Genomic DNA, 26,432 nt, shown 5'->3' on the forward strand with positions numbered 1-26,432 from the left:
CCAAAAACCGAAATTGAAAAACCGAAAAAGGTATTTTGGTAAATAAAAAAACAAAACAGGTAAATAAAATTAGGGTAAAAAGTCAAAAAATAAAACTCAAAACTTGCAATGTAAAGTTGTAATTATTTTGGCGAAACATGTATTTAGAAAAATTAGCACTATATATTAGTCTACTATTCCGTGCGTGAGACGACTAATGAGGAGACTAATAAAGATGTCGTACTCCAACTAAAGCTAAAATATAAAACAATGCTAATAATGTTAATATGAAATTCTCAGTTTTCTTACTAATTTATTTTAAAGGAATTTTTTAAGTGGATTCAGTTTATCACGTCATCTATATATTAAGTCAATCACGTTATAACATATTAAAATTATAGCAATATTTATAATAAATGTGTATAGATTTAGATAGTGATATTATAATATTACCATCATTTTAATGATGCATTATAACGTATTAGTGGTGGGCATGGACCGGTTAACCGGTCCACGAGGGTAATATGTAAACCGGTCCATAGTAGTTCGGTTTTTAAAATTAAAAACCTAAACCTAAAATTTTAAACGGTTAACCATTAGATCGGTTAACCATTTAAAACGGTTCGGTTTTTCGGTTTTGCGGTTTTTAACCATGAAACCATTAAAAAATTAGATATAAAAAAGATAAAATTTATTGATAAAATTTTAAATATAGTCTAATAATTAAACTTTAATTTTCATTCTATTTAATTATTAAAATATAAATTTTATTTATTCCTATTTCAATTAGGTATATAAATATTTTATTAAGAAAAATAAAGTTCTTTATATATATATATATATATATACACTCCTAAAATAAAAATATATTGATAAATAAAATATTTTTTAAATATTTTTTTGTTTAGAATTTTTATATGTGTAGATGTAAAATATATTTTATTTGAATAATTAAAACATATGTATGTATATATATATATAATCTATAAAAATATATACTCCCTCCGTCCCGTAAAGATAGAAAAAGTAGTGTTTTCACAAGAATTAAGAAACTCATTAATTGTGCTTATTTTATTAAAGTATTCCTACAATACCCTTTAACAAATCTAAGAGTGAATCATTATAAAGTCACTACATTAAATGCTCATAGAATTAAATTATGAGGGTAATTTGATAATTTTATTGTAAATTAACAATAAATATGGCTACTTTTTCTATTTTTATGGGACAAAAAAAGTGGTCACTTTTTCTATCTTTACGGGACGGAGGGAGTATTATTTATAAACCGGTTAACCGATTAACCGCGGTTTTTAAAATTCCAAAACCTAAACCTAAACCATTAACCATAAAAATCAAAAATTAAAACCTAAACCTAAACTTTTGGACCGGTTAACCATATTTTCCGGTTCGGTTTTACGGTTTCGGTTCGGTTTTGCGGTTTGACCGGTTTTTTTGCCCACCCCTATAACGTATTGACTTAGTCTACGGATGACGTGATAAACTAAATCTATCTAATTTTTTATTTTAGATTAGTCAACGGAGAATTTTTTAGGTAAACTGAGTCCACCACATTATCCGTAAACTAAACCAATCACATTATAACAACTTGTTAAAATAATGTCAATATCGTAATATCAGCATTAAAATCCGAACACATCTATTATATAATGGGTTAATTCCTAAAAAAATCACGAACTTTAAACGAAGTTTCATTTTAATCATGACCTTTAAAAGTTGCAATTTAAAGGCACGAACTTTCATTTTGTCTCAAATCTATCATTTCAATGTATTTTTGTTGACTAAATTCTTCACTAAACCATTAATGAAAGACCAAATTATAAATTGACATTAAATCTTATTATCTTTTAGTTAGAGTATATAGGATTAGGAATTTTTGGTTCGATAAAATACACCGGATTTTACTTTGGCGATAGATTTGAAACAAAATGAAAGTTCGTGCCTTTAAATGACAACTTTTAAAGTTCATGATTAAAATGAAAATTCGTGTAAAGTTCGTGATTTTTTTTGAAATTAATCCTTATATAATTATGACGATATTGGCATTATTTTAATGAACTGTTATAATAATATGATTGTTTAAATTTACGGATAACGTGGTAGACTCTGTTTACATAAGAATTTCTCCAGCTAGCGAGTATGAGAATTTACTTTTATACAAAATAGATAAGTTCATAGGTCGAATTTAGGTGATATATAATCACATTTTCTTTAAGATAAATTAAAATTCAGTTCATAATTGTTGTCAACTTAAATGAATGTATTTATAATTATACAAATATTACTTTTCAGTATAGAGTATAGGAATTTAATTAATAAAACGCAAACAACTTGATGTTTCAAAAATGCTTATAAGAGATAAAAATGCAAATTAAGTAACTCACGATTATTAACTTACATTAATCATGAATGTAATACACACATTAAAAACTAAAATAAAGGCAAACAAGCCTTGCCAAGTTATTTTAAACAAAAAGCAACAGATACAAACTTCTATAACAAGAAACCCCAAAAGGTACAACATTATTTTTACTTTTTGACACACAGAAATATAAATAAAATGTCCAGATCAGTCCTTTATATTTTTAAGATGGACATTTAAAACCAGAAGGAAGTGACTTGTCACAAGCATTAACAAGCAAACCAAGTGAAACAGGCACATTCAAGTTAATTCCAAGGACATTGGCTTTAATTGCAGTGCATAGACACAAACCAACATCAAGATCAGCCAATCCTTGAATAAGAGCGCAGCATTTGCTTCCTGACGGAGAACCTCCGATAACAACGTTAACAACTCCGAGAAGATCGGCGCAAACACCGAGTTTCAGTGCATCGATCGGGCAAGTTTGTTTGGAAGGTGTCGGCGGCATTGGAGTGGGATTACTAGGCTTGGTAGGCTTAGTAGGGTTACTTGGCTTAGTAGGCTTAGTAGGGTGGGTTGGCTCGCAGGGCACGCAAGCATTGGAAATAGTTGATAGAATGAGGACTGAAAGAATGAAAATAGAAGCAGAGAGATTATTGGTGGAAGCCATAGGTTTGGTTATTGAGTGATATTGAATGAGTAGTCGTGTGTTGTATTTATAGGGGAACTGCGAGCATACAATATGAAACTTTAGCTGTTGATATTTCTTGATTCGCAGAGGCGGAACTAGAAAAAGTTTATGGTAGCCAGTTGACCATTTTAATATTTTTTTTAAAGAATTTATAATCTAATATTATAATTTTTCTCCTTAAAATAATTAGCACGGTCCATCTTAAAATTTATGTTTCGTCAATTTTGCTTATATTATAAATTTTCACTACAATTTTGCTGTTGGTCCAAATTGAGCGCAATGTATGGGAGAATACATTCATGAGGCGCAGAGTGTGAACCATATAACCGTGGGCCGGACACCACATTAAACCCAAAACCCTAAGGTAATGAATTAGATAGTCCATCCCACTTATATATTCCACATTCTACTCATATCTTTTCAATGTGGGATTTTCATCACACTTAATATTCAACAATCTCCCCCTTAAGTGTGATACCCTTCCACATTGGATCGCTCAACTTACCTCGGAACTAGACTCCAACCCTTTCGGGATAGAAGACCCGGAGTCACCAAGTTCCACCCAGCCGAACCGGGCTCTGATACCAATTGTTGGTCCAAGTTGAGCGCAATGTATGGGAGAATACATTCATGAGGCCCAGAATGTGAAGCATATAACCGTGGGCCGGACACCACATTAAACCCAAAACCCTAAGGTAATGGGTTAGGTAGTCCATCCCACTTATATATTCCATATTCTACTCATATCTTTCCAATGTGGGATTTCCATCACACTTAATATTCAACAATCTCCCCCTTAAGTGTGATATCCTTCCACATTGGACCGCTCAACTTACCTCAGAACTAGACTATAAATAAGAGAAGAGAAAAGAATCACACAAGATTTTTTACGTGGTTCGATAAATGCGATCTACTCCACGGCAGAGAGAGAATTTATTCTATATGTTTGTTGTGAGTTTACAATAGGGTCATCACCTCTATTTATAGTGAACCCTTAAGACACAATTTTAGTCCTAATCCAATAAGGAACTAGACTATAAATCCTAAAAGGAAAACAATGCTAAACAAAGGATTAAGTATCATAATCTAAATAGGAACAATATATCCTAATCCAAATAGGAACAATATGAGCCATAACTCAACAATCTCCACCTTGGCGAATACACCCAACAAGATTAATCCTGAAACCTTCTTCAGCAAATCACAAGGACACCAAATTGCATCACATAATAAACTCTCCACCTTGATTTAAAATTACTCCAAAGTCAAAGTTAACCAAGACCAACTCTCTCTCTGCCATCCATGCCCCTTAAGGGCCTCATGCGCTGCGTACATTGACCAAGTCAGATGCTTCTTTACTCTGCACTGCCTCTTTATACGACTGCGGCTCATCAGAATCAATGATCTCACTTATTGCCAAAGCATAAGCCATAGGATTAGTATCAACTGTATCAACACAATCCACATATCTCATTGGTGTTCTGATTTGCCTTCTTTCTCTCCTTGTTGCTATACTCTCTTCTACCACTTCTTCATTAGGCTCGTTTATAGGATCAGTAGTAATCCTATTTGGAGCTACAAACTCCACCTTCTGGCTAGCACCCAGATCAGTTTTTCCTGCAAGATCACCAAGTTCCTCTTTCTGGCCAAACATAGTAGATTCATCAAAGGATACGTCTCTACTAATAATCAGTTTTGGAGTTCTATCCATCTCTGTGCACCACAGTCTGTACCCTTTAACTCCAGTCGCATACCCTAGAAATATGCATTTCATTGCCCTCGCCTCAAGTTTACCATCATTAACATGAGCATAGGCAACACAACCGAAAACACGCAAGCCAGAATAATCAGAGGGTTTACCATACCATACCTCTTGAGGTGTCTTCAAATCAATTGCAGTAGATGGCGATCTATTCACCAGATAACAAGCAGTGTTAACTGCTTCAGCCCAGAAACGCTTTGGAAGACCCGCGTTTAACCGCATGCACCGAGCACGCTGTAGTAGTGTTTGGTTCATCCGCTCTGCAACCCCATTCTGCTGTGGTGTGTACCGTACAGTGTGATGCCTCACTATACCTTCCTTTCTACAGAAGTCATCGAATGGTGCATTGCAAAACTCTAACCCGTTGTCCGTCCTGAGTGTCTTGACCTGTCTATCAGTATGTTTTTCAACCATGGTCTTCCACTCCTTGAACCGCCCAAACACTTCATCCTTCGATTTCAGAAAATACAACCACACCTTTCTCGAGTAGTCATCAATAAAGGTCACAAAATATTTGAGTCCCCTGTGGGATTCAACCCGAGCAGGACCCCATAAATCCGAGTGAATATAATCCAGGATGCCTTTCGAAGTGTGCCTTCCAGAAGTGAATTTCACCCTGCGTTGCTTGCCAAGAATACAAGTTTCACAGAACTTCAGCTTCCCCGTTTCCGCTCCTTCTAACAACCCTTGTTTACTTAATATGGATAGCCCCCTCTCACTCATATGACCTAACCTCTGATGCCACAACTCGGTTTTACCATCATGTACCTCCAAGGACCGAGCAACCGCCACAGTTCCCACTACTGCACTTCCTGTGAGAATATAAATGCCGTGTTGTAGCACACCCTTCTGGTGCTACGAGAGTAGGTTAAGCTCGATTAGTTGCGGTTTTGTAGCTCCTTGAGGCTCGAGAGAGCGGGAGTTGCGGTCTAGAACACTCGGTCCTCGTTTAGAACCCTAAACCCGATACCCTTGATTGCATGACCTAGGAGGATTATTAGCTCCCAAACCTCTTTATCACTTGAATTTCGTTAATTATTATAGTGTTTACTCGTTTCTTTAAATTAGTAATTTGTTAATTCCTAGATAGCATAAGTTTTTAGTAGTTGGTTGATTGGTTCATTAAGAAAAACACTTATTCTCTTGCTAAACGAATTGAATCGCAACTAAGTTCATTCTCATCGATAATCACTCTTGAATTCACTCCTTGTGGGATCGATAACTCGGACTTAGGTCCACTCTATTACAAGTTGGGGTTTATTCTCAACAAGTTTTTGGCGCCGTTGCCGGGGAGTGACGAGTGTTTATTGATTGATTGAAATTAGTTATTGTTCGGTCGAGTTAGCTTTATTTTCTGTTTTTTATCACTTTTGTTGTTTTTGCTTCTTTCCGGATTTACGCGTGGTTTGCTTGTTGTTGTTTGTGTAGGAGATCAACTATAGTGTATGCACAATACACGAAGGGCCAATCTTCCACTAGAACCGTTTCAAGACAACCTCGGGAGATTTGAAAGAAGTGTGAGAAGGGAGAATCGTATACCCGTTATCATGGAACATGGGGATGATAACTATGAGGAGGAGCATTATCACCCTCAAAACGATGGAGTGAGGCAACATCCGCCTCCTCCACTCGTTGAGAGGAATCGGCAAGAGCAACAAGGGGACAATCACCCTCAAGTTCAAGGCCATCAAGCACAAAGACAAACTTTGGGGGATTTCTTCCTCCCGGATGTGGATAATGCTACCTATGGATGCTTTGCAAGACCGGTCACCGCGGCTACTTTTGAGATCAAGCCTAGCACGATTCAACTCCTAGAGAATCGGTGCCAATTCTTTGGGTTACCAAGTGAGGATCCGAATGAACACATAGCCAAGTTCTTGGGAGTGTTGGACACATTCAAGCTCCATAATGTCACCTCCGATCAAATCAAGCTTCGGATGTTTCCGTTCTCACTAAGAGACAAGGCTAGCTTGTGGCTTCGATCACTACCTAATGCATCAATCCACAATTGGCGGGATCTTGCTCAAGCTTTCTTTCACAAGTACTTTCCAATGGGGAGAACCGCGAAGTTGACAAAGGACATCATTGATTATTACCAATATGAGGGGGAATCTCTCTATGAAACTTGGGAGAGGTTCAAGGATCTCCAAAGGCACGTACCTCATCATCGGCTTGTAAGGGAACATGTGCTTCAAATATTCTATAATGGTTTGGGTGAGATCACTAGATCTACCATTGATTCGGCCGCGGGAGGTTCTTTGATGCAAAAGACGCTTGATGAGGCTAATGAGTTGATTGAAAAATTGGCTATGGTGAGTAGCACTTGGTCCTCGGAAAGGAGAAGACCACCGGCTCAAAAGGCATTAATGACACTTGACCAATCCAAGGAGTTTGAAGCGATGAAAGCCATGAATGCCTCTTTACAAAGTCAAGTTGATGCCTTGAAGAAACAAGTGGGTCCACGGAATGCTCCGGTTGCATATGTCCAAGTAGGTTGTGAGCATTGCGGAGATTTCAATCATGGAAGTAATGAGTGCTATGCCATGGGTCAAACTTGGAACGAACAAGTGAATTATGTGGGAGGTCAACGCCAAGGGAATGATCCTTACTCGAATACCTATAATCCGGGGTGGAGAAACCACCCTAACTTCGGATGGAGGAATCAAGAGGGTCAAGGCAATGTGCAAGCAAATCAACAAGCGGGTCCTAGTTTCCAAGGAGGAAATAGGCCCCAACAACAAGGTCCTTATCAAGGCCCTTATCATAACCATCAAGGGCAAGGAAACAACTATGGTGGTAGACCTCAACACCCTCCGGGATTCCAACCACAAAAGAATACGGATGAGAGAAATGTGCTTTCCAAAGTGCTAGAGAAGTTAGAAAAAATGGAGCAAAGGGAGAAGAATCAAGCTTCTACTATCCATCATTTGGAAACTCAAATTTCTCAAATGGCAATTTCGCTTCAAGGAAGACCTCAAGGAGGGTTGCCATCCACTACGGAAAACAACCCTAGAGAGCAAGTTAAGGCGGTAGAGCTCCGAAGCGGGAGAAACCTTGAGAAAGCCAATGGGAAGAAGCATGTTGTTGAGGAGGATGAGCCTCAAGTGGTTGTTGATGTAGCAAGCTCAAGCCAAGAACTACCAAAGGAATGTGAGGAAGTGGTTATCGAGGTTGAAGAGCCCTATGTGAGGCCACCACCACCGCCACCGTTTGTGCCACCGGTTCCATTCCCAAGCCGGTTAAGGAAAGCTCAAGGGAACGAAAAATTTCACAAGTTCCTTGAGATTTTCAAGAAATTGCAAATCAATCTAAGCTTGGCGGATGCACTTCGGGAGATGCCCCAATATGCAAAGTTCTTGAAAGACATAATTATGAACAAGCGTAGTTGGGAGCAAGATGGGACAATACCGCTCACGGAGCATTGTAGTTCCATAATCCAAAGCAACCTACCGATAAAGCTTAAGGATCCAGGGAGTTTTTCTATACCTTGCACTATAGGAAATATGAATGCTATAAATTGCTTGTGCGATCTTGGGGCAAGTATTAACTTGATGCCATTGTTTCTTTTTAGGTCTTTGTTTGGCGATCAACCGGTAAAGCGCACCTCGATGGTATTGCAACTTGCCGATCACTCTCTCAAAAAGCCATATGGGATAGTGGAAGACGTGCTCGTTAAAGTGGATAAATTCATCTTTCCGGTGGATTTTGTGATCCTAGACTATGCGGTAGATAAAGAATGTCCTATGATTCTTGGTCGCCCTTTTATGAACACCGGGCGTGCTCTCATTGATGTTCATGCCGGCAAGCTCACCTTGAGAATTGATGAGGAAAGTGTGGAATTTGATATGAAGAGAGTGATGCGGAATGCCATCGAGGAGGAGGATTGCATGAGAATTGATGTGATTGATGAGATTGTGGAAGAGCAACTCCGGGAGAATGTGCAATTGTTGAATGAAGCAAAGAGGGTAGAAATTTGTCCTCAACAAATCTCTCAAGTTTCGTTTCATTCCGAGTCGGGGGATGATGAGTATACTAGAGAGGATGAACCGAAGCCGGAAAGTTTAGATAAGAGCAATGGTGTGACTCCACCATCTTCGGAGTTGCCCCCGAAAGTTGAAATGAAGCCGCTTCCGCCACACCTTCGGTATACTTTTGTTGGGGAGAATGAAACCTTGCCGATAATCATCTCGAACAAGCTCTCTAAGGATCAAGAAAGGAAGGTTGTGCAAGTGGTGAAAGAGCACATGTTAGCAATGGGTTGGCAAATCTCAGACATTCGAGGAATAAGTCCTCAAATTGTGATGCATAAGATTAATCTCGAAGACGAGTCAAAGAAGTCGGCTCAAAGGCAACGAAGATTGAATCCGAATATGAAGGAGGTAGTGCACAAAGAGATCGTCAAGCTCCTCGACGCCGGAATAATCTACCCGATTTCGGATAGTGAGTGGGTTAGTCCCATTCAATGTGTTCCTAAAAAGGGCGGTATGACGATGGTGGAGAGTGAAAAAGGAGAGCAAATCTCCACGAGGACGGTAACCGGTTGGCGTGTATGCATCGATTATCGGAAGCTCAATGAGGTAACCCGAAAAGATCACTTTCCGCTACCATTTATCGATCAAATGTTAGAAAGGGTAGCGGGACACAAGTTTTATTGTTTCCTTGATGGGTACTCGGGTTACAATCAAATCTTAATCCTCCCGGAAGATCAAGAGAAGACGACCTTCACATGCCCCTACGGTACCTTTGCATACCGGCGAATGCCCTTCGGACTATGCAACGCACCCGCCACATTTCAAAGGTGTATGACCTCAATCTTCAACGATATGATTGAAGATATTATGGAGGTGTTCATGGATGACTTCTCCGTGTTTGGCGATTCGTTCGATGGTTGTTTAGCGAATCTAAGGCGGGTTTTAGCACGATGTGTGGAGACAAATTTAGTGCTAAATTGGGAAAAGTGCCACTTCATGGTGGATGAAGGCATTGTACTCGGGCATAGGATATCGGAGGCGGGAATTGAAGTGGATAGGGCAAAAACGGCGGTTATTGAAAAATTAGTCGCTCCAACTACGGTCAAAGGAGTTCGGGCATTTTTGGGCCACGCGGGTTTTTACCGGCGCTTCATTAAAGATTTTTCGTCGATTGCTCGACCTTTGACAAGTTTGCTAGTAAAAGATGCGTCGTTTGACTTCACAAGGGATTGTCAAGATGCTTTTGAGAAGCTAAAGTCGGCACTTGTGACCGCTCCCATTATTTCATCTCCGGATTGGAGTTTGCCTTTTGAGCTAATGTGTGATGCTAGTGACCAAGCATTGGGTTGCGTGTTGGGGCAAAGAAAGGACAAGCGGGTGCATGTGATCTATTACGCTAGTAGAACTATGGCGGGAGCACAACTCAACTATACCACTACCGAAAAGGAGATGTTGGCGGTTGTCTTTGCTCTCGATAAGTTTAGACACTACTTGCTTGGGTCGAAATGCATCATATACACCGATCATGCCGCTTTACGGTATCTATTCACTAAGCAAGATGCAAAGCCTAGGCTTATTCGGTGGATTCTTCTCATGCAAGAGTTCGATGTAGAAATCCGAGATAAGAAGGGTACGGAGAATGTGGTGGCGGATCACCTTTCGAGATTTGAGAATCCGGAACCAATTCCTATTGGTGAGGAGATTAATGAGCGGTTTCCGGACGAAACGCTTATGATGATTCGGGAAGTGGAGACACCATGGTATGCCGATTTTGCAAATTACCTCTCATCGGGAGTCATGCCTCCGGACTTGACATCCCACAAAAGGAAGAAGTTCTTATCCGATGTTAAAAGGTACTTGTGGGACGAACCTTTCTTGTTTAAAATATGTGGTGATGGAATGTTGAGACGATGTGTGTCCTTGGGAGAAATGATGCCCATTTTGAGTTCATGTCATGAGACCGGACATTATGGTTCGGCTAGAACCGCCGCTAGAGTGCTTGAGAGCGGGTTCTTTTGGCCAACTTTGTTTCGTGATGCCAAAGAGTTTGTTGGCCATTGTGATCGGTGCCAACGTGTAGGCAACATCTCGAAAAGAGATGAGATGCCTTTGACTTCGGTTCAAGAAGTGGAAATATTTGATGTATGGGGTATAGATTTCATGGGGCCTTTCCCGGTTTCATTCAAAAACCAATACATTTTGGTATGTGTGGATTATGTTTCGAAATGGGTAGAAGCGGAGGCTTTGCCCACTAATGATGCTAAAGTGGTGTTGAGTTTTCTTAAGCGGCTAGTGAATCGGTTTGGGACTCCTAGAGTGGTTATTAGTGATGGCGGTTCGCATTTTTGCAATCGGCAATTTCAAGCTCTTATGAGGAAGTATAATGTGCATCACCGGGTCGCCACACCTTATCACCCCCAAACGAGTGGCCAAGTTGAGGTTTCGAACCGTGAATTGAAAAGAATTCTCGAGAAGACGGTGAATGGATCCCGGAAAGATTGGTCTTTGAAATTGGATGATGCATTGTGGGCGTATAGGACGGCCTACAAAACTCCACTTGGTATGTCACCATTCCGTATTGTTTATGGGAAGGCGTGTCATCTTCCTCTAGAGCTTGAGCATAGAGCGTATTGGGCTATTAAGAAGTTGAACTTTGACTTCAAGAAGGCGGGGGAAAAGAGATTGCTTCAATTGAATGAGTTAGATGAATTCCGATTCATGGCATATGAGAATGCCAAGCTCTATAAAGAGAAAACGAAGCAATGGCATGATGCTCACATCTCCCCAAAGGTCTTAGAGGTTGGTTCGTTTGTACTTCTTTACAATTCACGCTTGCGGTTGTTTCCGGGAAAATTGAAATCTCGTTGGAGTGGCCCATTCAAAATCCGGAATGTGGCGAATCATGGTGCGGTGGAATTGGAGAATTCCAAGGGTGAAACTTTCAAGGTTAATGGCCACCGGTGCAAACCATATCTTGGACCCTTGACGAATCGGGTGGAGGATGAGATATCCTTCACAAATCCTACATGAGTCCACCATGAGACGGTCGAGCTTTCGACTTTAAACAAGCGCACTTGGGAGGCATTCCCAAGAGGTTCGATTTAATGTTTTTGTTGTTGTTTTACCTTCTTTAGATTGTTTAGATATTGTTTTTTTGTTAGTTTTATGTCTTTTTGTTCAAGATAACGTCCGGTGTGTTTGGTTTTGGTGCGTAGGTGTGGCGAAAAAGAGCGAGAATTTGAAAGAAGAAATTTGGGGTAAGATTTTCAAAAAAAAAAAAAAAAAAATGGAAAAAATCCCCCCCCCCCTATAAGGTAGCTCGATTCGAGCTACCATCCAATTGGATGAGCTCGAATCGAGCTCAACAAATCTGTTCCCAGATTTGTTGAGCTCGAATCGAGCTACCATTGTGAAATGGTGAGCTCGAATCGAGCTCAACAAATCTGGAAACAGATTTGTTGAGCTCGAATCGAGCTACCCATTTCACAAGGGTAGCTCGATTCGAGCTCCCTTCTTTTAAAGGGGGGGGTTGAAATTTTTTTTTTTTTTACTTGCTCCTATTGGTTAAATTTTTGAAATGTTCCTATTGGTTGGAGATGAGGGGAGTTGGATTGATGAGGTGTTTTTATCTTGGCCTTTAAATTAGAAAAACACTTCACAAAGATTCATGACATGGCAAGATCTCCACCCCTCTTCTCCTATTTTTCAAATCTTACCCCAAAAAGAACTCCAACACTTCATCTTCTCCAAATTCTTTTCCCCATTTATCACAAACTCCATAGCCAAGACCTCCATTCTCTTTCCTCTAACAAAATTCTTCAAGCTCTATCTCCACCATTTTTAAGCCAAACTCAAAACTAAATACACTTTCAAACACCCTTTTCCCTCCTCTACAATGTCTCGGAATACAAGAGCAAGCCGAGCCTCAAAGAAAAAATCCATACTTCCTAGTGAGCAAGAATTTCAAGAGGAGCTACCACCACAACCTATCCGTTCTTCAAGAAAGACAACCAATTTCGGGGCTCTTTCACGGAAATACAAGGCACCCTTCGAAATCCGCTCGGTTAGTGAGGGTGAACGCTACGAGAAGCTTAAGAAATGGGGTATCACCGATTAAGAAGTTTATTCTCAACAAGTTGGGTTTATTCTCATGGTGTTACTAATTAAGTCTCTAATTAATCAAATCCAACTAATAAACCCTCTCTCAAGGTGAGAATTAATTTAAGAACAATACTTAGGTAGCTAATCTAAGCAAGCTTTAGGTTCCTTAATTAGAACAATCAACACAACCCCAAAACCCTAACCCAATCATACACAACTAAGATTCAAATTAACCCCCAAACAAAGGGGTTTAGCCAACCATGGCTAAAACAACAAACATCAAGCAAATAGAATAATAAATCATTGAGAGATAGAGCTAATTACCTTTGTAGAAACCCAAGCCAATAACATTCAATAAGATAATACTTCAATAATAAAATGAGAATAAATCTTCAATAGAAAAAGCTTAAGTATTCAACAATGGAGGAAAATATGAAAATCTGGAAATTCTATTGAAGAAGGTAAGGACTACACTTGGGGATTTCTAAAATTAGGAGAAGATTCAAAAGTACAAAATAGAATAATGTCTAGCAAAATCTTCTATACCTAAAATAAAGATAAGGCCCCATATATATAGTACTTACAAAAGAAGGAAAAAGACAAACATTCAATTACACATGTGTTGGGCCCAAAATAGCAAATTAATAAAGCCTTAATGCATCTTGAATTAAGATTTCCCCATTCCAGCAAGCCCAAGTTCGAATAGAGCTCCTTGGGCTAAATGAGAAGCCCGATTCGAGCTGCCATTTTCTGCTCCAAATCTCGATCTTCAAACCTTCGTAACTCGGTGTAGAAATGTCCGATTCAGTCGATTCTTGAACCGTTGGAAAGCTCAGGACGTCTACTTTAACTTTCATGAAGATCACGAGTTCATTTGAGGCTTCGAGCTAGTCCAAATTGGTCAATTAGTGCCCCGGGGTCAGCTTTTCAGATTTGCAAATGAGCTTCCGCATCACTTTTGTCGTCTTTTCCAACTTTTGCACCAAAATGCTTCCGCAATGCTCCTAAGTACCTGAAATACTAAAACACGTAATAAGGCATACGAAATACCATAAAACCGTGATAAAACGTTAATAAAGCATGCGGAAACGACGCTAAAGATAGGAGTAAAAATACTCCTATCACCTTCATCACAGTCAATGCACCTTTAGAAATTCTGATCTGTCCATCTCCGCCTGAGTGGTTGTACCCTTGCTTGTCAAGTGTACCCACAGAAATCAAGTTCTTCCGCAGTTCAGGAATATACCAAGCATCAAATGTTCTAACCATACCATCATACATCTTGATCTGAACAGAACCACTACCCTTGACAGCAAGCTCCTTATCATTCGCCACCTTTATAGTGCCATTCCACTCCTTGAAAGAATTAAACAATTCCTTTCTAGAAGACATATGATGAGATGCGCCAGTATCTAGGACCCAGGTACTATCAGAACTTGATGTACTCACAGTCAAAACATCACCACTTTCTTCCTCATCAGAACTCTCCTGTACCACAGCTGCATTAGCATTACCGCTTGATTCCTTGTTTTCGCCACCCTTTTTCAGCTTCGGACAATCTCTTCTAAAGTGCCCCTTCTCCTTGCAGTGATAGCATCGTCGTCCATTAGACTTCGATTTGGAACGCGACCTGTTTCCTTTCCCACTATCTCTCTCATGACTCCTGCCCCGACTCACCACAAGACCAGAAACCGATTCCTCCTCATTAGAGTTAGATACCTTTTTCTTTAGTTCTTTGGATTGCAAAGCATCCTTTACATCACTAACAGAAATCGAATCTCTACCATATAACATTGTATCAACAAAGTTTTCATATGAATTGGGCAAAGAACATAAAAGAATGAGGGCTTGATCCTCTTCTTCAATCGAAACACCAACACCTTGTAAATCTATAACAATTCGATTGAAGTTATTAACATGATCTCTTACCTGAGTATTTTCCGTCATCCTCAATGTATACAAACGTTGTTTCTGATACAACCGGTTTGTAAGAGATTTCTTCTGAAACTTGCTCTCCAACGCTCCCCATAAAGCATCAGCAGTTCTTTCACCGATAACCTCTCTCAACACCTCATCAGAAAGACTCAATAGAATCGTACTATGTGCCTTTGACATAATATCTGCCTTCTCTCCCACAGACAAACCTTCCGGTAAATTGCTTTCTCCTCCTAACGCCGCTACGCATCCTTGTTGAACCAAAACAGCCTTCATCTTGACTTTCCACAAAGTAAAGTCATTCGAACCATTGAATTTCTCAATATCAAATTTATGAAGCGACATCTTCAATCAACAAAATACCTAGAATCTCAGATTTGAAATCTAGGCTCCGATACCACTTGTTAGTCCAAGTTGAGCGCAATGTATGGGAGAATACATTCATGAGGCGCAGAGTGTGAACCATATAACCGTGGGCCGGACACCACATTAAACCCAAAACCCTAATGTAATGAATTAGATAGTCCATCCCACTTATATATTCCACATTCTACTCATATCTTTTCAATGTGGGATTTTCATCACACTTAATATTCAACATTTGTCTACCTTATAAAAAATTTCTGGATCCGCCACGGTTGATTTATGTATACCAAAATTGTGTGGTTCTGAAGTTTCAGGTAAAACGACAAATGGAAATAGAAGCAAGTTGCGAAAATTCCTGAAAATGTATATATTTGTCAAAGAAAGAGGGCCAACTTGTGAAATTTCATGTACAATTCTGGAAAGAGTTTCTAGACTAATGGAACAGTACAGTGTAGCTCAGCCAAGTACATTTGCTGTTTTTGTTTACTTATTATATGCATGGCCATGGCTGAAACCAGGAGACGTCGTGCGCGACCCGGCTAGTGAGGAGACTACAACGAGAAGTCATACTCAAACTAAAACAATACGAAATTCTACGTACTCTTTAGTTGTGCAAAAAATATCTTTATTTTTTTGAAAAATTATTTTATAGAAATCGAAATATAGAGTTTTACGTTTTGTTGTAATATTTTTCAATTTAGAAATTTTATTAAACATAGCATGTATAAAATACAAATTTTCAATAAAGATATTTATCTAGTGACTTTAAAAACTGCTGAAAATTCTAATTCAAGAATTAAACAACCAGAGTCACGATCTTTTCAATCTAATTGTTATAGAAAATATTTTAACCATTAGCAATCACTTATAAGTAGAGATGGTCACAGTTTACAACTCGTCAGTTCTGTCTGAAATCGCCGGTTCACAATTTGAGAAATAAACACTTAACCGGCCATAAACCTCCTCTTGTATGATTCAGGGATGTTACGGAACCGGTCAATTCGAAAAATTGAAAGCATATATTAATTTTTTAAACAATTAAGTTAAAAATAGAATTAAAACTAGAATTAAAATTAAAGTTAAATTTGATGTATTGATAAATTAGTTATGTTAACATTGAATTATATGTAGATATATAGTAGATAATTTAATTATATATTTTTTATACAGTTTGCAACAGGAACGGGCGCTTACGGTCCAAAAAAATATCGTTATGTTGTTCTTACTAATTATTAATTAAAAATCCAACCATTTAACGTACCATTTTAAGTGTCTACTGTCTTGTTCTTATAGGCAATTATGTAAGCCTTTTTTTTCCTTGGCTATGTGAGATTTTCATAATTTTCATCATGAAGTTATATTCATAGGAGATATTTATATATATAGTTTTCAGCTTTTGGATTTTATATAATTTAAGTACATTATTTAGAATTTAGCATACAGAATTTAATTTTTTGGCATAAAAAACTCAATCTATCATTTTTTTTGTGGCATTTTACAGTCCTAATTAATGTTTATATAATGTTGGTTTAGTCATTCAAAACGGCCAAAATAATATTATAATTTTTTGCAAAAAATAGGTCTAAAATGACATTGGATATTGGTATGTGCGATGCCAATATAATTAAATCACAAGAAACGCGAAAAGCATGAATTTTCTATACAAATAACCATGTTATTCTTTATACAGATTAATGGAGTAATATCTTATTATGAAATTTACTTTACTATATGGTAAATTTCACATGTCGAACGTGGTTTTGATCCAAATTTACTTGAATTAAAATTTAAATAAATCAAAAATCATTTTAATTCAAAATGAACTTTTATCTCCCAAACTCAATCAAATAGCTAGATCTGTACGTATTCACATCGGACATAATTATGCAAATTTATATTTCAATAAGGATTTAAATATACACATAATAAAAACAAAGGCCTTGGTTTAATATTAGAATTCAGACATATCATTTTCAAAATTTTAATATTAATTAAGATCGAATTTAAGGTGGAATAGAGTTTGGAGGAGTCGAAAGAATATTCAAGGCCTACATAAATTAAAATCTAGATTTTTTATATAAGTTAAAAGAATGGCCTACTGGTTTAAAAAATGTAACTGTTTTCATCTTTAAAATTTAATAAAAAAAGTTTATCTCAATAATTTTGATCCAATTGTAAAAATTACCTGTAATTTTAGCCAATTTCAATAATTTTTCAATTTAAATTGAATTTTTTATACTTTTTTTTATAATAAACTAGAAAATAAGATATCTAACTTTTAAATTTTCACTTCATTTAGTTATTGTAAAATATATAAATTTAAATAGACTTGTTGTCAACTTTAGAAAATTTATTTTCTAATTATAAATGTTAGTTTTCAATTCGGTATTGAACTGGAGTACTATGTATTATGAGTTTAATTCATAAAACGCAAACAACTTGATGTTTCAGAAAATCAAAATGCATCAAATTAAGTAACTCATGATAGTAACTTACATTAATCATGATAACAATACACAAATTAAAAACTAACAAAGGCAAACAAGTCTTGCCAAGTTATTTGAACAAAAAGCAACAGAATACATACTTGATCTATAATAATAAACTTCAAAAGCAACTACATTATTTTAACTTTCGACACACACAAACATATAATAAAATGTCCAGATTAGTCCTCTTATGTATTTAAGATGGACATTTAAAACCAGAAGGAAGTGATTTGTCACAAGCATTAACCAGCAAACCAAGTGAAACAGGCACATTCAAGTTAATTCCAAGAACATTAGCTTTAATTGCAGTGCATAGACACAAACCAACATCAAGATCAGCCAATCCTTGAATAAGAGCGCAGCATTTGCTTCCTGACGGAGAACCTCCAATAACAACGTTAACAACTCCGAGAAGATCGGCGCATACACCGAGTTTCAGTGCATCGATCGGGCAAGTTTGTTTCGAAGGTGTCGGCGGCATTGGAGTGGGATTATTAGGCTTATTTGGCTTAGTAGGTTTAGTAGGGTTACTTGGCTTAGTAGGCTTAGTAGGGTGGGTTGGCTTGCAGGGCACGCAAGCATTGGAAATAGTTGATAGAATGAGGACTGAGAGAATGAAGATGGAAGCAGAGAGATTGTTGGTGGAAGCCATAGGTTTGGTTGTATATTGAGTGATTTGAATGAGGAGTGGTGTGTTGTATTTATAGGGGAATTATGAGCGTAAAAAATGAAACTGTAGCTGTTGGTAATTCTGGTTTCATGTGTACCAAAATTGTGTAATTTAGAATTTTTCAGGTAAAACGACAAATAGAAATAGAAGCAAGTTGTGAAAATATGCTGAGAATCTATAAATGTCAAAGAAGTAGGCTCAACTTGTGAAATTGAAAGAGTTTCTAGGCTATAGGAACAGTTCAGAGTAGCTTAGCCAAGTACTTATAATATGCATGGGTGGAACCATGAGACGTCGTATCCGAATGGAGTCCACGGTTACGTGGGCGACTCGGCTAGTGAGGAGACTTGAAGGCTGAAGCAGACGACCTACTCGAACAAAAAGTGCCATCAACTGAACCTAGAAGATGAAACAATATGAGGCTCCCTACTGGATTTTGGACTAGCCACCGAGTATGAGTATATAATTTATTTTAGTGGTGTTTCATGTATAAATTTTAAATTTATGTGCTGAAAATAATTATTGATGATTTTTAAATGGTAAATTAAATAAAACTGTTTAATAATTGCAATTACTAAAAATTATAAAAATTATTGAATCTAAAGTTTAAATTTTTGGACGTTTACTATTTCAAAAATAAATTTTACATTATGTATTATTTAAATGTTTAAAATATGAATAAATAGTATTTAAAAAATATAAACACCATATATACTATAATAAAATAAAAATAAAACCATAAAATTTAGTTGCATATATTAAAAAGTAGTGCTTAAAAACTAAAGTAAATTACTATGAAGCCCCTCATATTTTTTATAATTCACATTTTTATGCCTCATGTTTAAAAATCAAACGGTATGGTCCATAATTTTTGTTTCTGTCAATTCAGTCGTCTTTCAGTGTATGCGTGTCAATTAACCGAGTCAATGAAATTATATGATCCGCCACTTTTATTTTTTTCACGATTCATCATTCATGTTTGAAAGTTAGTTTATCCCTAAGTCTTTTAACTCTGTTGGCTAACATAAAATTATAATAATATTTTGCATGTACTTAAAAATTAGTTCTAGATGTAAAATTTAATTTTAATTTTTTAAAAAAACTGTTAAAATCTGATAATAAATGTTGGTGTTACAAACATATTGTTCAAATATGGAGAAATTTGAAATTTTTCATTCTACCACTAAATCTTTTTCTTTACATATATTTTTGAAAAATGTATGAGTATCAATTTTACTTAAAATAAAATACGCAAGAGCAAAGAATATCACCAATGAGCTATAGCTCAAATGGTATAAGCGCTAAGCAGCAAACTGCTAGGTCGTGGGTTCGATTTCTCCCACAAGCGCTCCCCCTCCCTAAATTATATATAAAAAAAGAGTAAAGAATATCAAATAAATATATTTTAAAGAGAAATATAAAGATAGATAAAAAATAATAAATTTTTTTTTTTAAAATTTTGAGTGTGGATGTAAGTGTAATACATCCATGCAGTGATTATAAATAAATACAAAAATTAATATATTTGAGAGGATCACTCATCAATGCACACTAATTGAAAGCTGTCTGAGAATAACTATACATATCCTTTACGAGAACCAGAGAACACTAATTGAAAGTTGTCTGAGAATAACTATACATATCCTTTACGAGAACCAGAGAAAAAAGTTATTCGTAATTAATACTTGAAAGTAGGCCTGCTTACTAAAAAAATATCAAACATTTGCGAGTTTTGTCGGTTTTAGTCAAACCTATAAAAATTGGCTCATTTAGCTCATTTTAGTATATTTGGTATTTTTTGTAGCCATTTTTTAAATCGAATCAATTTTTTACCAACACGTCCGCCTTATCACTGTCAACTCAGTGAATTTTTCTTTTTTTATTGTCTCAGATACCTGTAACTATCTAATAAATTACAATTTTTAAAATTAATTTTTTTGGTATTGTCTCACTATTTATTGTTGTTATCCCAAAAATAAGATATTTAACTTTTAAATTTTCACTTCGTTTACTTATTATAAAATATATAAATTTAAATAGACTTGTTGTCAACTTTTTAAAAAAAATATTTTATAAATGTTAGTTTTTAATTCGGTACTGAACTTACTGGAGAATGTAGAATGAATTTAATTCACAAAACGCAAACAACTTTATGTTTCAGAAATTCAAAATGCAAATTAACTCATGACAGCAACTTTTTTTTTGATGAATTCATGATAGCAACTTACATTAATCATGATAATAATACAGAAATTTAAAACTAATAAAGGCAAACAAGTCTTGCCAAGTTATTTGAACAGAAAGCAACAAAATACATTTTGATCTATAACAATAAACTTCAAAAGCAACTACATTATTTTAACTTTGACACACAAACATATAATAAAATGTCCAGATTAGTCCTCTTATGTGTTTAAGATGGACATTTAAAACCAGAAGGAAGTGATTTGTCACAAGCATTAACCAGCAAACCAAGTGAAACAGGCACATTCAAGTTAATTCCAAGAACATTAGCTTTAATTGCAGTGCATAGACACAAACCAACATCAAGATCAGCCAATCCTTGAATAAGAGCACAGCATTTGCTTCCTGATGAAGAACCGCCGACAACAACGTTAACAACTCCGAGAAGATCGGCGCAAACACCGAGTTTCAGTGCATCGATCGGGCAAGTTTGTTTCGAAGTCGGAGGCATCGGAGTGGGATTATTAGGCTTATTTGGCTTAGTAGGCTTCGTAGGCTTAGTTGGCTTAGTAGGGTTAGTTGGCTTGCAGGGCACGCAAGCATTGGAAATAGTTGACAGAATGAGGACTGAGAGAATGAAGATGGAAGCAGAGAGATTTTTGGAGGAAGCCATAGGTTTGGTTGTTGAGTGATTTGAATGAGGATTCGTGTGCTGTATTTATAGGGGGAATTGTGAGCAGAAAAAATAAAACTGTAGCTGTTTGTAATATGTATTCATGTGTACCAAAATTGTCTGGCTTCAATTTTCAGGTAAAAAGACAAATAGAAATAGCAAGTTGTGAAAAAAAATATCCTGAAACTCCATATATTGTCAAAGAAAGAGGCTTAACTTGTGAAATTTCTTGTACAATTCCTGAAAGAGTTTCTAGACTAGGAACAGTGGTACTGTGTACTGTGTTACTGTGTAGATCAGCCAAGAAGTATATAGCTTTGCTGTTTTTGTTTAACTATCATAAAAGAGAGCATGATAGAAAGTTAAAGATAAAATCTAGGCCGTTCAAAAAAATTCCGGTTCCGGTTATAGGCGGTTCAAAAAATTGAAATTGAAATTAAAATTTAATTTTTAAAAAGTATAATCTAAAAATAAAATAACACATGAAAATAATATTGCAAGAAAGTAATGAAATGAAATAAACTATAAATATTATCTTAACAAAAAAAATTAACTAAAACAAATATAATATATACCTTATATATATATATATATATTAAAATTAATTAGTTTTTTATCGACGGGTTCGATCTTTAAACCGTCGGTTCCGACCCAGAATTGCCGGTTCACAGTTCAAAAAATATAGAACCGGCTCGGAATCGGTCTTTTTACGGTTTCGGGCCGGTTTTGATCCAAATCTGAAATTGAACCGATTCCGGGCTAGGTTTCGCCGGGATGGTTCACGGGCTGACCCGGCCCATGGCCACCTCTACGTTTTAATATTTGCACGACCATGACTTCAGTTATTCGGTGAATTAGTTATTTTACAGAAACGATGGAAAAAATAGTAGTCGGCGACTCATTGTTCATTCCGCCCTTACTAGTGCGCCTGATTAGATGAAATTATAATTTAATTAACGCTTCAATTTGGATGGACCGAATAACATATCCTCCTTTGACCAATAAGCTGTAACTCAAATGGTATAAGCGCTAGACAGCAAACTGCTAGGTCGTGGGTTCGATTTCTCCCACAAACGCTCCCTCTCTCTAATTATTAAAAAAGAACATATCCTCCTCTGATACGAAACAAACCATGCACCTCTTTGATGTCATTAGAAAGCCATTTTACTACTCCCTTATTGATTAGTTGAAATCATAATTATGTCTTTTTAGAATTCGCATAATTTTGATAAAATTATAAAATTACCGGCGTATCAAAAAATTGATCCTAATAGATTTATAATTGATTTTAGTTTTAAACAATTTAATTTTTTTAATTTTTGCGAAAGTGCTCAAAATACAATATTTCAACAAAAAAATTGATTTTGTTAACTAAAATTGAAGACATGAGCTTAAAGGAAATTTGCATTGATTGAGAATTGAAATAGAACAATGAGACTAATTAGAAGTAGAAAGAATGTTCAATACTTTTTGATGGGTAGAGAGCAAGAAAGGAAAAAGAACATGTTGGACTAGGTGGGAAAAGCTAAAGAAGTTTGGTGGTATGGGGTTTAAGATAAGGGTTAATGTCAAAAGAATCACGAACTTTACATTTTTTTATTTTAATCAAGCAATTTAAATTTTTTCATTTTCATGCACGAACTATCACTTTTTCTCAAATTCATGCACGGTGCTGAGGTGTCACGGTTCCATTGGTGTAATTCGTTTAGGGGGAGATCATTTTATACCAACGAATGAGTGCCACCTCAGCACCGTGCATGAATTTGAGAAAAAGTGATAATTCGTGCATGAAAATGAGAAATTTTAAACTGCGTGATTAAAATGAGAAAACGTGTAAAGTTCATGATTTTTTTTGATATTAACTCTTAAGATAATTAAAGAGTTTAATTTGGCAATGTTAGCTAGACAAGTTTGCAGGCTTATTAATGTGGAAGATAACTTGATGGTGAGAGTGTTTAAGGCAAAATATTTTCCATCATCGACTTTTTTAGAGGCTAAATTAGGAGTTAATCCTGGCTATGTCTGGAAAAGTATTTTTGAAACACAATCGGTCATGGCTAAAGGTGCTAGCATTCGTAGAGGGAATGGGGTAGCCTGTGGTTAGATAAGGAGATTGGCGAAATGATTTCTACTCAAGACTGGATAACTTGAGAAATGCTAGGGTAAGTAGTTTTGTTGAGATGGATGGTAGAATATGGGATGTGGGTCTTCTAAGAGACGCGTTCGAGGGTAAAAATGCGGAAAGAATCCTCTAACATTCCTTTGAGTAATAGGAATGTAAAAGATGGATGAAAGTGGATTTTGAATTTGAAAGATAAATTCTCAGTTTGTAGTGTATACAAGGCTGCTTGTGGGGAGTTTATGGGGCAATTGAATTTTTTGTGGAACAGAATTTGGAACTTGAATACTCCTTTGTACATCTATAAGAATCTAAGAGCTGAACTCGATTTGCGGGTATATGCTAAAATCCGATGAAAGTTGAGAGTGGCTAGCTAAAGGCAAACGTAGATGCAGCTATGTTCTTAAACTCAGGGGGTGTGGGTATCAGTATGGTAGTTAAGGACAAAGGTAGAGTTGTTCATGCTCAGCAAGTTCGGTTGATTGGTATATTATTCTCCTAGAATAGTTTAAGCAATTGGGATTCGTGAAGTGTTGAGTTGGCTAGCAAAATTTAATTGTCGTGTGATAAAATCAACTATATTTTAATTGAAAATATTTTATTAATTTAAAAAAAAATTAAAATTTAGTCATGAAAATAAAATAAAATTGGTAAATATTTACAAGATCAATTATCCAAAAATTTACTGTGTTTGAGTTGTCTTTGGGATAATTGTTGATGTCTTTTCCATTTTTCTTTTAGCTTGTTTATGCTTGTCGTTGATTAACCGGCTGGTTTGGATTTCAATTATTAAATTAAATAATTCAATTAATTATTTCTTTTTTTGGGTTAAATATGTCGGTTGATAGACCGTTTTGGTCACGAGTCACCGCTAATATACTGTTAAGAAGTGTAGAATAGGTAGCTAAACAGTTTTATCACCAAAATGATCCATCATCCATAACGGCGAAGATTGCAGAGGTCCCCGGGCAAAATGAAAAGACGTTAGATCAACGTCGTTAAGGACATAACAATGAATCCATCTAATATACTTTCCTTTTCAGACAATAAAGACTCGCTGCCACTAGGACCCAAAACGCGTCCTCCGCTGTCGTTGCTTTCAATTATTCATGAATATGACACCATAGGCAGGCATCATAGGCCTTGGCTTCATTCACAACCTGTAAATCATTATTTTTAATTATATTATCCTATAATCTAATTGCATGTGCAACTTTACCTCCAATTACATTCATATCGGTTTACTTACTTTTTACCACCTTACTCAAAAACTTTACCTCCCAATTACATTGATATAGTTTTTTTATTTTTATTCCTCATACTGCTCAAAATTCCGAGGTCGCTTGATCAGTATTTCCTGCACAAGTAATAATATAAGATTAAAGAACCTCAGGCTGGTATTGTTTGAAAGCCACTCTGATGCTTAATCAGAAGGATTTTTTGGTAAGTAAATGAGTGAATAAGTGTTTGAGTCTGTTGTGTATGATTACCTTCTTAGGCCTCAGTTGTCTTATATTATAGGGCGGTTGTGGCCAGTTGCTGACTAAAAAATCGTGGGTATGAGCCATGTTTTCTGATTGTTCTCAGGCCACGTTCTCCGACTATCCCGGGTAGTGGGATAGTGGAGGGGGGAGCGATGTTGCTAGAGTGTTCGCGCTTCTGGCGACTCCTTCAAAACGATGGTGGATCACTCTAATCAGGGCGATCTCAAGATACCGTGGGGCGATCCTAAATACTCGTGCTGGCGATCTATGATCGGGGCATTCCCGACATGCTATGGGCGAGTCTAGTTTATCTAGGCGATGTCTGAAGTCCTGTCATTTCTAGATCGGTATCAGATGCCCCCCCCCCCCCCCCCCCCCCCCCCGAGGTTAGCAAAATCAAAGGCTTTAGACGGTTATTTCGTCGTTTCAAATTTTGAATTTTGAAATTTGAATATATAAGAATTCCAGACGTTTTGACGGTTACTAAAATATAAGGAGTCGCGTCTTTTTATTTTCTGTAATGATTGCTTTCTTCTGGGAACTTACGCCACGCTGTCACGCACTCATATTCCCGTTTCTCGATACTTATAAAAGGGAGGTAAATCTCGAATTTTTATATTTTTCCATCTTATTTTCCAATTATCTTCTGTTGATAATCTTCCTTATTCTTCCTTCTCACCTGCTGTGTCTTATCTTCTTTCCCTTAGGTTATTATTCTTTCGTAAAGCTTTCCTCATCCTTTGTATAATCTAATTGCATGTGAACCTTTACCTCCAACTACATTCCTGTTTGATTTAGTTTCTTTTTTATCAGATTTTTTTTTATCTATAGATATAAAGGTACAAGGAGAAGCCATTAACAGATGGCTAACAAAACACTTAACATAATATTTACTAAAAAGAACATATATTTATTCCCGCAATTTACTCTCGCATTCTAAAATAAAAATTATTTAAAATAAATTTTTTTATTTAAATAAATAAATGATACTATTTAAAAAAATTAATAATAATTTTTTTAAATATGGTTTAAAATAAATTTATTTTATAATTTTCTTTTAATCAATTACTTTTAGTAACGGATTTTTAAATCCGTCATTAATTTCACGGATTTTGTTGGCGGGAGTTATCCCGTCAATTTTAGCAACGAATTTTCCGTCGCGAAATTTGGCGGGATAACTCCCCCAAATTATTTGACGGATTTAGTGACAGATTAGCCATCAAACGCTAAATTCGCCGGTAAAAATTCTAGCGACAGATTCAAAATTTGTCGCTAAAGTCTATTGGTAAACTCGTGATACCTAGTATTGATATATGGCCGGTTCTCCCTATAGGTCCGGTTCACCCTAAAAAACGCCAAAAAAATCCAAACTTCGTTTGTAATTGCTAGCACGTCCTTATCTGATTATCTCTAAACAAATTGACTTATGTGCAATACAATAGTGAAACTGTTCCAAATTATAAACAGTGTAATGCAACTTTTATCTAAATTCGCTATAATTAATCAATATAAACTCTCTTTTTCATTGTCATGATTTTGTTAAAATCTGACTATGTACAAACAAACTCTTAAAAGAAATTATTAAATTTAAATCACTAATAAATCATTGAAAAAAAGTATAAAATTAT

General features: G+C 36.2%; 3 protein-coding genes and 1 non-coding gene across 4 annotated transcripts; all 4 read right to left on the reverse strand.

The window, feature by feature from the left end:
• Positions 1-2,368: 2,368 nt before the first annotated feature.
• LOC126668664 (pEARLI1-like lipid transfer protein 1) lies at positions 2,369-3,059 on the reverse strand. The gene has a single exon (XM_050361851.2). It carries the CDS (start codon positions 3,027-3,029, stop codon positions 2,583-2,585), a length of 447 nt encoding a protein of 148 aa, XP_050217808.1. The 5' UTR covers positions 3,030-3,059; the 3' UTR covers positions 2,369-2,582.
• Positions 3,060-6,878: 3,819 nt separating this feature from the next.
• Positions 6,879-6,985, reverse strand: LOC126670813 (small nucleolar RNA R71). The gene has a single exon (XR_007638809.1). It is a non-coding gene; the product is annotated as a small nucleolar RNA R71 (small nucleolar RNA).
• Positions 6,986-17,655: 10,670 nt separating this feature from the next.
• Positions 17,656-18,364, reverse strand: LOC126668663 (pEARLI1-like lipid transfer protein 1). The gene has a single exon (XM_050361850.2). The coding sequence runs from the start codon at positions 18,324-18,326 to the stop codon at positions 17,871-17,873; it is 456 nt and encodes a 151-aa protein (XP_050217807.1). The 5' UTR covers positions 18,327-18,364; the 3' UTR covers positions 17,656-17,870.
• A 2,157-nt stretch (positions 18,365-20,521) lies between these two features.
• LOC126668665 (pEARLI1-like lipid transfer protein 1) lies at positions 20,522-21,315 on the reverse strand. The gene has a single exon (XM_050361852.2). The coding sequence runs from the start codon at positions 21,199-21,201 to the stop codon at positions 20,758-20,760; it is 444 nt and encodes a 147-aa protein (XP_050217809.1). The 5' UTR covers positions 21,202-21,315; the 3' UTR covers positions 20,522-20,757.
• Positions 21,316-26,432: the final 5,117 nt, after the last annotated feature.

Source organism: Mercurialis annua, linkage group LG2 (assembly GCF_937616625.2).
Source record: "Mercurialis annua linkage group LG2, ddMerAnnu1.2, whole genome shotgun sequence".
NCBI classification, from domain to species: Eukaryota; Viridiplantae; Streptophyta; class Magnoliopsida; order Malpighiales; family Euphorbiaceae; genus Mercurialis; species Mercurialis annua.